This window comes from Sarcophilus harrisii, chromosome 4, assembly GCF_902635505.1.
Source record: "Sarcophilus harrisii chromosome 4, mSarHar1.11, whole genome shotgun sequence".
NCBI classification, from domain to species: Eukaryota; Metazoa; Chordata; class Mammalia; order Dasyuromorphia; family Dasyuridae; genus Sarcophilus; species Sarcophilus harrisii.
In genome coordinates, this window is record NC_045429.1 from 177,620,474 (window position 1) to 177,634,577 (window position 14,104).

Here is a 14,104-nt window from a genome sequence, read left to right on the forward strand (position 1 = left end):
TGAAGCATAATAGATTGTGCTTCAGTCTTTTAACTTTACTCTGGATGTATCTCTCTGCTTCATATGTGTTTCTTGCAAACAACATATTGCAGAATTCTGGCTTTTATTCCACTCTGCTATCCACTTCCATTTTATGGCAGAGGTCATCCCATTCAAGTTTAAATTACTAAAACTCTTTTTTCTGCCATCCTATTTTGCCTAAGTTATACTTTTCTCTCTCTTTTAGCCCTTTCCCTCCACACCCATGTCTTCCTTCTGACTATCATCTTCCTCAATGTCTTCCCTTTGTTTAGCCTTTCCTTGTTTTCTTATCCCTTTCTCCTCTTTTTTTCCTGAAAGGTGAGACAAATTTTATGCCAAACCAAGTATATATGTTATTCCTTCTCTGAGTCAAATCTAATGAAATTAAAGTTTGAATAATGGCTATTCTGCTCCCTTCTTTCCTTCAAGAGTAACAGGTCTTTTATGCCTCTTCATGTGGCATAATTTATCCTATTTTACCTCTCCTTTCCTCTTCTTCTATTACAACCCATTTTCCATCCCTAATTTTTTATATCATCACATTAAAGTCAACTTATATGTACACCCTCTAAGAATACCCCTTCTAATTGCCCTGACAAAGACATAGTTCTCAAGAGTTACACATATTATTTTCCCATGTAGAGATGTAAAGCTTTTAACTTTTAAAAGAAATAATTTTTTTCTCTCCTTTTAACCTTTTTATGGTTCTTTTGAGTCTTGTATCTAAAGATTAGATTTTCTGTTTAGCTCTGAATTATTGAAAATCTCCTATTTCATTGAATATCCATCTTTTCTCTTGAAAGATAATGCTTAGTTTTGCAGGGTAGTTGATTCTTGGTGGTGGTCCAAGCTACTTTGCTTTCCAGAATATCATATTCCAAGTCCTTTGATTCTTTAAAGTGAAAGCTTCTAGATCCTTTGTAATCCTGATTATGCCTTCTTGATATTTGAGCTGTTTTTTTTTTTGTTTGTTTGTTTTTGTTTTTTTTTGTTTTTTTTTCTGATTGCTTGCAGTATTTCTCCTTGATTTGATAACTCTGGAATTTAGCTACAGCATTCCTTGGAATTGTCATTTTGTGGTCTCTTTTAGGAGGTGATTTTTTCAATGATGATTTTACCTTCTGATTCTAGGATATCAGCGCAGCTTTCCTTAATGATTTCTTGCAAGATGTTGTTCATGCTCTTTTGTTCATCATGACTTTCAGTTAATCCAATAATTCTTAGATTGTCTCTCCTATATCTATTTTCCAGGTCAGATGTTTTTCCAATGAAGGATTTTATATTTTCTTCTTTTTTTGGTTTTGTTTCACTGATTCTTGATTCATGTCTCATTAAGTCTCTCACTTCCATTTGTCCAATTCTAATTTTTAATAAATTATTTTCTTCAGTTAGCTTTTTTGCCTCCTTTTGTATTTAGCCAATTGTACTTTTAAAGATTTTTTTGTTCAGTGGAATTTTTTCCTTCCATTTTGCCAAATTTATTCTTTAAGAAGTTGTTTTCTTCAAAATATATTTTTCCATTTTGTCAAATTTATGCTTAAGGAGTTGTTTTCTTCACTCAGCCTCTATGTTTCCTTTTCTAAGTTGTTGGCTTTCTTCCCCAACCTTTCACATTTCTCCTGTATGATAATCATTTTTCTCCCATTTTCTTCTTTCTCTTTTAAGATCATTTTTGAACATTTCCAAGAGTTTTTTGAGTTGTAGACTAGTTCATATCCCTCTATTAGCTAGAGTCATTTTGCCTTTGCTTTCCTCTTCTAGGTTTGTGTTCTCGTCTTTCCTATACACATAGCAGCTTTTTTTATAGTCAGGGATCTTTTTGATTTTTTTGCTCATTTTACAAAAAGCCCTCTGCTTGTAGGACACAAAGGAAATTGTACCAAGCTCTTTTGTAGGGTGACAAAGGCCCTCTGTGCTATGCTAGGCCTGGGACTGGTGGTACTGCAGGCTTTCCCACTGAGTTGGGTGGGTCTAGCCAAGTCTTGGGTTTCAGAGGCTCACAGTTTGCTTTTTGTAGTTGCATTAGGGGTCTCACAGCTGGTTTGCTGATCTACTTGCCTTCTGACCCAGGATAGAATAACCAATATTGCTATATTTTGTCTAAGAGCCTGGGTATCTCCTCTGCACCTGTGCTAGGCTGTGTTCCCCCTTTCCCAATGAGACAGACCTTTCCTAAAATCCTTCTAAGATATCTTACGCTGGAAAGTTATTATACTCCAAATGTTTGTGTGTTCTCTCACTCCAAAATCTGTTCAGAGGCTGGATCTAGTGTTGATTCTGAAGGATATTAGGGAGAATTCAGGCAATAACCTGTCTACTCTCTGCCATCTTGGTTCTGACAAAGTTTTCTTCTTCTTTAATACTAGATGAGCTACTTACATCTCTTTTAACTCTAAATCCTGAGTCATTTCCAATAATTAAAGCTATCCAAACTTGGAATGGACATTGAGAGACATTTCCTTTTCAGTGATGATCTTTAGGCAGAATAAATGATCACTTTGGGGATGCAGGAGCTCTTTTTTGGTAGGAAACAGGTTGAAGTGAATGGTCTCTGTGGTATGTTCTACCTCTTAGATTTTGGGATCTTGGTGTTGCTTCTGATTATTATTTCTATATACTTTACAAGAAAAAGCATTAGTTATCTGAAATAGTTTCTGGGCTTTTTGGTGCTTAATCCATGTTGTGGCAACTTCTTACTATTGAAAAAAGATGGTACCTTATATTTATATCTTTTTCCTTTATCAATTCCCCATTTAAAAAATATCAATCATTGTTTGCACAGGTCAAATTATATTTATGTAGTAGCTGTGATTTCAGCCAGTGTTTCCTTTTCATCTTTATTCTTGCTTTTCACTTGGTATCATGATTTTTATTTTGAGCAAGTAATTGACTGAATGTATAGAACTTCCTAATCGAAGACTTTCTCATGGATTCATTGAGGATTTCTGGTTCTTTAAGACAACAGTGTCAAACTCAAAAAATAAAAGAACCTTTCAGGGAGAATAGTGACTTAGAACATTACAAATTAATATTATCTGTTTTATTTTATTTTAATTTATTTTGTTAAACATTTCTAATTGCATTTTCACTTGGTTGGACGCTCAGACACATATCACAGTAGTATGTGTGTTTACCACCTTTGCTTTAATATATAGTCAATTCCACTGGTCTTGATGCGTTTGCAATTCAGTTCCCAGTGTGAAATTTAATTCTGTGAACAATTTCTCAAAAATGTATTTTTTTTTTATTTAATAGCCTTTTATTTACAGGATATATACATGGGTAACTTTACAGCATTAACAACTGCCAAACCTATTGTTCCAATTTTTCACCTCTTACCCCCACCGCCACCCCCTCCCCTAGATGGCAGGATGACCAGTAGCAAAAATGTATTTTTAATAGTCCTATATAATTAGCAAATATATTTTGGATAGAAGAAGGGGAAGTACTAATCTTAGAATGACATTTTGGGGGAGCTACATTGTCAACAGAATAGCAAGACAGTTTATTTCCTGTTTTCATGCTTTTGTACAAACTGATTCCTATATCCGCAGTCATTCCTTTGTCACTTCCATCTCTTACAATCTCTTTTTTTTTTTTTAACTTCTAAAGTCCAGATAAATGTTATCTTTTTCTTGAGGCTTTTCATATCCATTTGTCCCTATCAAATGATATCCAGAGACAAGTGATAAACTGATTGAGGACTGAAATATAATTTTTCACATTATTTTTCTTGGTAACATGGCTAATATGAAAATATGGTATGCATTTCACATTTATGATTGATAATATGTTGCTTGGTTTCTTAACGGCAAAGAAGGAATTAAATGGAAGGAGAGAATTCTGAATTCAAAAAAATTTTAAAAAGTAACATTAAAAATAAAAAATAAACTTTTCAAAAAAAAACATGGCTTATGACAAGTCTCTTATGTAACTTAAATATGAACGCTATATATAATATGAATTTAAATGTAAACTTTGTTTTGATGCCTCTGGGTATGAAGTACATAATCTTAATACAGCTCTGCCAGTATCATCCATTCTACATTCACAACTTTCTCAAGCATCATTTTCAGTATTAAATACTAATTAAGAGATCCTTTGGCTCTTTCCAGTTTCCTCCCTTCTAAATCAGCCCTTCCTCTTAATTAGGTATTAATAATTTGGAGTTCAAGAATTAAATATATATATATATATATATATATATATACACACACACAAATAAAATTAATAATAGTGATAGGTTCACCTTAGAATCCCATTTATTTTATTTCATGCATTTAAAAACATTATTTTGAAAATGGGGCATTAGGTGGTGCAGTAGATAGAGCACTCACTGCTCCTGGAGTCAGGAAGAATCATTTTCCTAAATTCAAATCTGGCTTCGGATTCTAGCTGTGTGACTCCTAAGCAAGTCACTTATCCTTGTTTGTCTTAGTTTTGTAATATGTCAAATGAGCTGGAGAAGGAAATGGTAAAACACTCTACTATTTTTGCAGAGAAAATCCTAAATGAGGACCTGAAGAGCTGGACACAACTGAAAAAACAACCGAACCAATTTTAAGAAAAGGTTCAAGAGTTTCATAAGATGTCCAAGGAGTCTATATAACAAGCACACACACGTCAGGAACACATGCTGTTCCCCATTCCTCTAATTTCATTTTTTCCTCTCCCAAGAAGCCTGGTCAACTGTTTGCTAGGACAGACCTTGCCTCTCACAGACTCCCTTTCAAGTCTCTTCTACCTGGATTCTCATGCAGCCATTGTATTTTTCAGTGGATTCCCGCCCCTTCCAAAACCCCGCCTCCCCGGCCCCGCCTCCCCGGCCCCGCCTCCCCGGCCCCGCCTCCCCGGCCCCGCCTCCCCGGCCCCGCCTCCCCGGCCCCGCCTCCCCGGCCCCGCCTCCCCGGCCCCGCCTCCCGCTCTTCCAGACGTCCAATTTCTACTTGATGGGGGCGGTGATTACGTTCCCGTCGACGTTTATACGTCATCACGTTAACGCCGTCGTCTCGTAGATTATCAATCTGTTCCTTTTCATTCTACCTCTGTCGTGGGTCAGCTACTGCCAGCGCGGGGAAAGGCGAGGACGGAGACGTCTGCGTCATCCTCGTCCTCGTTGGAATCTGGGTCCGCTTTCGTAGTCAGGGACAGTCGCGTCCCTTTCTTCTAAAGTAAGGCCGGCGGGCCCTGCCCTTCATCTGGGGCCTTCTCTGTGGCTGGGCCTCGGCGCCGCCCCTTGGGGGAGGAGGGGTGGAACGCGCCAAGTTCCCGGGTCCAGAGCTTTTAAATCATCGGGCTTTGTGGTCCTCTTCCCCACAGATGGCCCAGATCTCCAGCGAGGACGAGGCTCAGCTCCAGTCCATGCTCAGGCAGTTACTCCTGAGCGTGAAGGAAAAAATCACGGGCGCTCCCTCTCTCGAGTGCGCGGAAGAGATCCTCTTGCACCTGGAGGAAACTGATGAAAATTTTCACAAGTAAAGCTTCGTTTGGTATTTTAAGCGAAACTCACCAGCAGTTCTGTAGAAAGTTTAAAAGGGGCATTTGAAGCACGAAACCTACCACTCCTTCCTTCTGTTCATTTACACTTGATCCTCATCCCTCTTCGCTAAGCTCCTGTAAAGAGTGGGTGGGTGCCAGGGTGAACTCTTACCTGTGTGTGTGTGTGTGTGTGTGTGTATAATTTCTTGCTTTTCTCCCTCTTAACCCTTCTACACAAATTTTAAGCTAAATACAAGATTGATTGTCACATGCAAGGAGACTGTCAGATCATTTTTATGGTAATTGACGTTAGTAGCTTAGTTAAACTTATTAATAAGAATAGATTTACCAGCAGATGTACATTCTTTTATCTCATCGGAGAGAGATACATAACATATTATCACCATTTTGCATGTGAATAAACTGAAGGTTAGAGAGGTAGAGTTATTTATTTTTTCTGGTTCATACAGCAAACAAGTTTCAGAGATGGGCTTTGAATTCAGGTCTTCCTCATTTCAGATATTTTCTTCTTTTCAGCTGCACAAGTAAATATTGTGGCCAGCCTTTTTTATTCATTTATGTTTTGAGGTGGGGAAGGAATATGGTTCATTAAGTAACCGCATTATTTCTATATTAAGTAACTGTCAGATTCAGCACTAAAAAGGGTGGCTCAGACTTGCTAATGAATTTAAGAGGTGAATGGGAATAAGCATTTGTATAGTATCTCCTCATTAGGTGCTATGCTAAGTGCTTTTTACAATATCTCTTTTGATCTTCAAAACAAGTTTCAAGGAAGATGTTTTTATTATCCCCATTTTGTATTTGAGGTAAATTGTTTAAGTGGCTGAGAATGGATTTGGTTTCAGGTTTTCCTGATTCCAGTTCCAGAGCTCTATCTCAAGGTGTGGTCTAAGGACTGGGGATGAGGGAATGGATCCCTTTTCATGGAGTACACAATAAAATTTTTCATGATGTTATGAGATTTCAGTTTCTAAAATGGTAAATATTGATAGGTATAATCCACATGAACAAAAACTCTTTGGGTGGGTTCTCAGTAATTTTTAAGGGGAAAGAGATTCTGAGTCCCAAAAAGTGTGGGAGCCCATGCTCTATGGGAATAATGCTGGTGGATTTCCAGGCCTGATCACAAAATCCTGTATCTTCGAATGTACATCAGGGAAAACTAAAGTGATTTCTTTTTTCTTATCTGGATTCAGGGTTGAGTTTAGAAAAACATTTTTGAAAAGAAAAAAAAATTTTTTTTCCATCTTTTTCATTTATTGAACCCCTCTTTGAATCTTTTAATATTTCTTGTCTTTGTATCCTAAAATGCTAGTTGATATATCTTTCACAGTACTTACATTCCAAATTTATCTACCTTTCATCTCTTCTTTCATCTCCTTCTCCCATCTTTCTCAACTAGTTGCTAAGGCCTGACTATCAGAAAGCTATTTCTCAATCAGTTCTATATGTTTAGTAGAGCTATTTTGCATTGTTGTAAGGCTATCCAATTGGTGACATTTCCATAAGTGTAGCAAACTGAAGGAGGGAAAAATAAAACAGGCAAGTCAGGCAAACTTGTCCTTGTTTTTGGACGTGATAATCACATAACCACTTTATCTGATAGTTTGTAGTTGGTCAGACCTGAAGTTGTTCATTCAACTGGAAAGTGCATAAAGAAGGGGTTGTTGGAGCTCTTTTTGTATGTGGTCCTTTATTTATATGAGCTATGTATGAAAGTTTAAATTTATAAAATATTACTTAAGGGCTGATAACTCCTATTAAAAAGGAAATCTTCCTCCTATGAAAGTGAATTTAATTGCTTTAATGTATGTAATAAAACATCTATTTTCTAATAAGGCTCCTGTGTACAAAAGTTTCTATGACTTATATACATAAACTAAAGAAGTACATGACCATTTGTAGCTACTAGTTTGCAAAGAAGCAGTTTTTATTATATCTAAGAAGAGCACCTGAAGTGTTAGCTCTTTGAACTGTATAGTTCTGCTCAAATGTAATGTGTAAACACTTTAATTTTGTTATACAGAAATGGGTTTATAATAAAATTTGACTTTTAAAAATTTCTAGTATTTGTTACTGACACTTTGCTGTGTAGTTTACTGTAGTGGTGTCAGATTTACATAGAAAGGGGGATGGCATTAATTTATACATAAAGGTCCCTGAAGGCTGAGTATTGATTTAGTTTTAAAATGTAATATTATCTGTTTTACTGCATTTTATTTACTTTATTAACTACTTCCCACTATAGTTTTATCTGGTTTAAGCAGCACTCACATGTTACAGTTGGCATGTTTGGTATTTCTGATGTAAAATATGAAAATTTCACAAGCTTTTAACCATTAGTTTTCTCTAGTTAGATCTGTGCTAATTAATTTTTGGGGGGGGAATGGGTAAGGTAGTTTCTGTGATTTCATTGGTGGAAGAATTTGCTTTACTTCATTTGATATAATAGGTAACTGCTCTATAACTAACAGTGTCAGTCGCTTTTGGGCAATGAAAGTGACTTTTTTGTGTCACAGAGACACTAGATGTATGTTAATGTGTAGGACTTGAACTCAGGACATCCAGATTTATCCCATCTCCACAGCTGGCATATACTATATCTTGCTGCCGCTCTGCCACTTATGTTTTCTAAATAAACAATAAAAGAAACATTATTTTGCAAACCTATTATCTTTAAAAATGATAACTATCCTTTTTAAAATTGGAAAAGGTATACTGTTGTAAAATAGTTTTCTTGAAAATGTTAATTTGGTACTAAATTATTCAGATTAATTAATACACCATTCTGTAGTCATCAATTCACATTCATATTATAAAATTTTGTTCAGAATCCTAACATTTAAAAAAATATTCCCATGGTAAGTAATTTAGGTAATATCTCAGGAGGAAAATAATAAAAAATATTTTTGGTTCAATTAATTAGTTATTGAATATTTTCTACAGACATGTCACTAGTTCTTGGTAACATTTTCCTAAGCAAGTATAAAGAAGATTGATTATTATGAATACTGTACACAAAAAGGAGGAAGATGGGCTATAATTTTATTCACTAGGCCTCATTTTCATATGGGACTAAATGAGTAGACCTCTTATTGGCAGTTGTATTAGAAAACTATTCCGTATAAGTGACCAGGTTATTCCCTAAAGTTCTAGGGAATGCTTTGAAAAAGGCTATGAAAAAAATGCATTTAATATAATTTGGAAACATTGAAATTTATCATTTGGGATATATAGTTTGAAAAAAGTAAACAAATATAATGGGGTAATTCCATGTTATATACTTATGGAGAAAAAAAGAATACCGTAGAAAATGATGTATATAGAGGTATGGGAGGCAGGGAAAAGAATGTAGGTTAGAGTTAAAATCATAGTATTATTATTTAAAAATTGAAAAAACCCAACCATCATTTGAATGTATAATAAATACTATATAGTATGTATAAATTAGAGTAATTAGATCTAGATCTTAAAGACTTCTACAAACAGCTTTGAATCAGAGTGCTTGTAACAAGATATAACATAATGTAGCCAAAATAAACTTTTAGAATAAAAACATTTATCATTGATATAGAGTGATGTGGGAAACATGGGAGCTGTCTATATAGGTGTCTCCCAAAACAGAGAAGACTGTGATACAATGAAAAAGTATTAGGGGACTTACATTTTAATTTGGGCTCTGTCAGTTGCTGTGTGATCTGGGGCAAGTAACTTGACTTCATAAGGCTTTAATCTGTAAAATTAAAAATCTGTAAAATTAAGGCTTTAATCTGTAAAGGCCTCATCTGTAAAATGAAAGAGTTGGGGTTGATGTGGAATTAATTTTAGGTATCTTGGAATTTTTAGGTATCTGTGAGTTGCTTGTCATTCTTCTACATCCCACATAGACATTTAAAAGCCAGAGATTCTTAAATGTTTTAATATGTTTATTTATTATGTTATTTGAAGAATGGAATTATGTCCTGGAAGTTTAATTCTCAGAAAAGTTTTTGTTTTTCCAAACAAGGAATTAATGTGTTAGAATATTTATTTTTATACTATCAAAACAATTTCTTATAATTTCTTTGCTTTTCTTTAAGAATAAGGCTTAGATTTCAGAATTACAGTAATCCAGACTAATTTTAGAATATCATTTTTGAGTTTAAAAACTATCATCTTGGTAACCACACACACAAATGAAGAAACTAAGGCCCAGAACAATAAATGACTTGTTCAAGCTCACACAATTAGCTAATAATAAGAATTAGAAATAACATCTTAAATCCCAATCCTTTGTTCTATTCATTATGATATATCTTTGTCCATACACATTTTTCCTATACTTGTACATAAAATTTTTTTATGGAGTATCTACTACTTTATTTGTATTATTTATTCAGAATTTTTTCTTGAACTTAACCTTTTTTATTTTGTAGATTTATTTAAACATTTTAATAGTTCTTTATAGGTGTTGTAAAACAAACAATTACCAAACTTATTTGAAAAATCACAAAACTAAAATTTGCAATAATCAAGCCTTTGTTCAGAATTTTTAAGTACCTGCACTGCCTATGGTAGGTTTTGTGAAGAATCAAAGAAAAAGTATATTTTATTTTATTTTGCCACTGAGATGCTGAAATAAACATCTAACTTCTTCAGATACCTAAAGAATAGACAATCTAAGCTATGTGATTAAGTGTTGGATTGTTTTATAGGAACTCAAATAAAGTAGGAATTCATATTTAGGGAAATTCTTTGTAGAATGGGGTCTTGAAAAGTTTCAGGAAGGAGGCTGTGGTACAATGGAAAAATATTGGGTTTGGAATCTAAGGACCTAAATTTTTATCCTGCCTTTTCCACTTGCTGGGTGATCTTGGGCAAGTGATTTGATTTCAGTTTACCTTAGTTGTTAAAGTAATGAAGTTGTTGGAATTGGTGTGGAATTGGGAAATTTCCTTCCACATCTTTTGCAAAAAGCTTTTTTTTGTAAAACAATTTTAAAAATTAAAATTTGATTATAGATTTTTGAATGCAACTTAAGAAAGCTGCTTATCTTTGTAGCTCATTTGTTATTTATCCATATTTTCTAAAATGATACACTTGAACTATTTTACTTAAAATTGATGTAAGGTTTACTATGAATTATAGATTTAAAGGTAGGTGATAACATTTTCTCTTATGGGACTGGATTATAGGCAGAATACTTGGGATTTTGTATAGTAAAAGTCTAGCTAAAATGCATTATTTGACTTTTATACCTCTTCCTTTACTAATTTATTCACTTATTATGGCTTAGTTTGTAATTCACCTCCATTAGACCTTACTGATTTCCATATCCCTTGAAATTCTCATAGCAGTTCACAACTCTCCTTTTGCAGGTTCATCTTTCTCCTTGTATTATGCCTAATTGGTATATCTTATTTTACCTGTTTTTACATAGTGCCGGATTTTTGTACAAATTAGATGCTTATTAAACATTTCTTTCACATAGGTACTTTAAATTATTACAAAAATGTGAATATCTTAGGGGTTTGGACCAGAAAGGGAATTAGAGACTCTGAAACAAATGATCCATTTTGAGTGTGTCAAATGGGGTCAGTTTATGATAGGACTTTTGTATGTCAGGTTAAAGAAAGTGAATTTTAGAGTCACAAAAGATCTTGGAGTTGAGTCTTCCTCTTTGGAAGGATTAATCTAGAAACAAAATGCAAAAGCCACGGGAAAGTAGAAAGAAAAAAATGGAGAGATTAAGAGATAAGGTTTTGGGTAGTAGTGATAGTAGTGTTCATGGAAAAATAATTTATTGATTCCAGAATTTAGATCTAGAAATGGCTTTAATCCAATTCCCTTGTTTTATAGATAAAATGAAATTGAGAGAATGAGAAATTAAGAACTGACACTTAATTCACTGTTTTTTTTTTTTTTTTGTTGTTGTTGTTTTTCAAATACTATGCTAACTTAAATGTTGAGTTGAAGACACATGAAGCAAGAATTTTCAAGAATTTATAACTAAGTGTAGGGGACAAAGAATCTGGGTAACTAGGAAAAACAATGGTGCTTGTGGCAAGTAAAGTCACAGGCCAAAAAAAAAAAAAAGTCACAGCCCTTAATCCGGGCCTTTCCAAACAAGAAAAGGAGAGAAAGGTTTCTATCCTCTTATTCCTGGGGCTTAAAAGTCAGAAAAAGTGTGGTGCATGAGACCTTTCATATCGTCTAAATTGTAGAGAAATTAAATGACTTGGCCCTAAATCACTTAGGTAGCATTGAAATATTGTAGGAATGTATTTTTAGTGTCAATTTCTAATAATAAATGATATTAAATTAATGTTTATTTTAGGAAACGAGTTATCAGAAAAAATACAATAAAATCTCATTAATTTAGACTAATTCAGTTATAATATTTTTTGAGGTCTTTTTTGATTCTTAGTTACCTGTCTTGCCTGAGTAGCCAAGGTACAGGCTCAGTTCTTCCTGAGAAGTACTGTAAATTGAAGATGTGCTACTAGAATTGGCCAAGGTGCAAGCTTATACAATCCTATCCTCGTGCATATTTTATGTGACAAGAAACTATGGCATAGTGAATAGAATATTGAGCTTGAAGTTGGGAAGACCTAGAATCAAGTTCTGCAGTTGTGTCATATTGGTTGTGTGACTATGAACTAGTTTCTTAACCCATCAGTATCCTGGTATACCTGAAATTCTTTAAGACCAAAAGTGGTAAGACTTGTTGAATTTCCTTATTAGAGAGATTTTCCACATTGAGATTTCCCTGTACTGTTTAAAAGAATAAAAGCAAACCATTACAATCCTAACAACTACTGCTGAAAAAAGCCAAAACATTAAATTATATGTACAAATCTTTTATGTTCCTGTATTCATTGATTTTCTAATCTGAACCTTTTCCTGTGTTCATTTCTCATGTTACTTGTTTTAACTCTGTTCCATTCTTTTTGTTTTCATCACTTTGAAAAACCATGAAAACTTTGAATATATTATTTTCTCAGCTAGTGCAAATTTGACATAGAATATACTAAAATGAAAAAGCTCTGAAAACATTCTAGTTTTTGAAGTTATCTTCTTTCAATTCTTTATCTTTATAGAATCATCTCTATAAAATAATTTAGAGAAAAAAATTTAAATTCCTCAATTTTCTGTTAATATCAAATCAAATAATGTATGTGAAAGAGCTTTATAAGCAAAAAGCAGTATATCAGTATGCTTTATTCTTGCTTAACATTGTGAGATGGTGAGGACTAACCCTGTGTTTTCATTATTGTAGGGGACTTTGGATAAGAAAACATCCTCACCAAAGCAAGTTGGCACCTTCTATGCAATTTTATGGTCTTATAGAGTTGCCTGGGGTTTTGAAAAGTTAAGTGACTTGTCCAAGATTACAGAGAGTGGCAGGACTTAAATTCAGATTTTGCTGCCTCTGAAGCCAGCTTTTATATACTACTTCAAGCGGTATATTGCACAGGGACTAGAATCCTCAAATAATATAAAACTGAAATCTGTAACTTTAAATGATGACTTTTTTTGTAGTGGCAATTAAATAAGCTTGTGACAGAGTTCTTTAATTTTTGTTTCAGCTATGAATTTGTGAAATATCTTAGACAACATATATATGATACTTTGGGGACTATGATTGAGGAAGAAATGGAAAAATGTACCTCAGACCAAAATCCAGGTGAAGGAACAGGCTATGATACTCTTGTTCAACATGTGACTAAAGTAACCCAGGAATCTAAAGAGTGAGTATACTTAAATTGATATTTTAAAGGTATTTGTTTACCAAGTGTCATTTGCTAACATAATTGTGTTCAGTTTCACTTATGGATTCAATTATGGACAACTAAGGGCTTTAGTTGTGAATCAACGAATAATGCACTTCAAATAGAAAGATATGGTCATCCATTTTCAACTACGTGAATGGCAATTCTAACAAAGATTTAACATTTCACATTTAGTTATTAAAGACAGCAGTATAGATGCTGATAGTAATTTTGTTGGCCAACAAATTTTCTTTTCTTTGTTTCTTTTCTTTTCTTTGATGTAGAAAGACATGGAGAAAGGAGTCTCCTTTATAAGACTATGTCTCCATTTTTAGTTGTGAAAGATAGTCATTGAAGTGCTTTACTACCATTTAGATATTTCACCAAACCTTAATGTGACTTCTAGTCTACTATTAATAAATACATTTGAGTGCCTAAGATATGACTAAAATGATTCTGAGAACAATAGGAAATGCATAATCAGTACATGACATAGTCCTTGTTCCTAGTAAGCTTATTTTGTGTGGAAGAAATTTATGTGCACATGGAGAAAAAACAAAAGACAGAACATAATTCTGTGCCAAAATAGTAAAAATGGTGGGTGTTATTTGGGGATGGATAGGGAAGTAAGAATTAGTTATTTTTTTTAAAGCTGTATTGAATACAGATTCAAAATGGCAACTTTGTCACCTGCTACTCGTTTTTGGGACCCAAGGCAGCCTAAGAAAAGGATTTGCACATAAAGTTAATATTCCCAGGTAGAAAGGCCCTGAAAAAAATAGTAAGAAATTGCAAAGTTCAAAATCTAGGAGCAATAGTGATGTGTTCTTGCC

At 33.9% G+C, this 14,104-nt stretch overlaps 1 protein-coding gene across 9 annotated transcripts in view; it reads left to right on the forward strand.

Annotated features, from left to right (window-relative positions):
• Window positions 1-4,986: 4,986 nt before the first annotated feature.
• Window positions 4,987-14,104, forward strand: part of TBC1D32 (TBC1 domain family member 32) — a 175,792-nt gene continuing 166,674 nt past the window's right edge. For 4 of the 9 annotated variants that reach the window (XM_031964344.1, XM_031964343.1, XM_031964345.1 and 1 more), the window contains exons 1-3: window positions 4,987-5,192; window positions 5,341-5,495; window positions 13,089-13,250. In XM_031964344.1, coding sequence (XP_031820204.1) covers window positions 5,341-5,495; window positions 13,089-13,250 — 317 coding nt within the window. In that variant the 5' untranslated portion in view covers window positions 4,987-5,192. Of the gene's footprint in view, window positions 5,193-5,340; window positions 5,496-13,088; window positions 13,251-14,104 lie in introns of those variants that run through there. The other 5 variants (XM_031964339.1, XM_031964341.1, XM_031964340.1 and 2 more) reach the window with 3 other exon arrangements.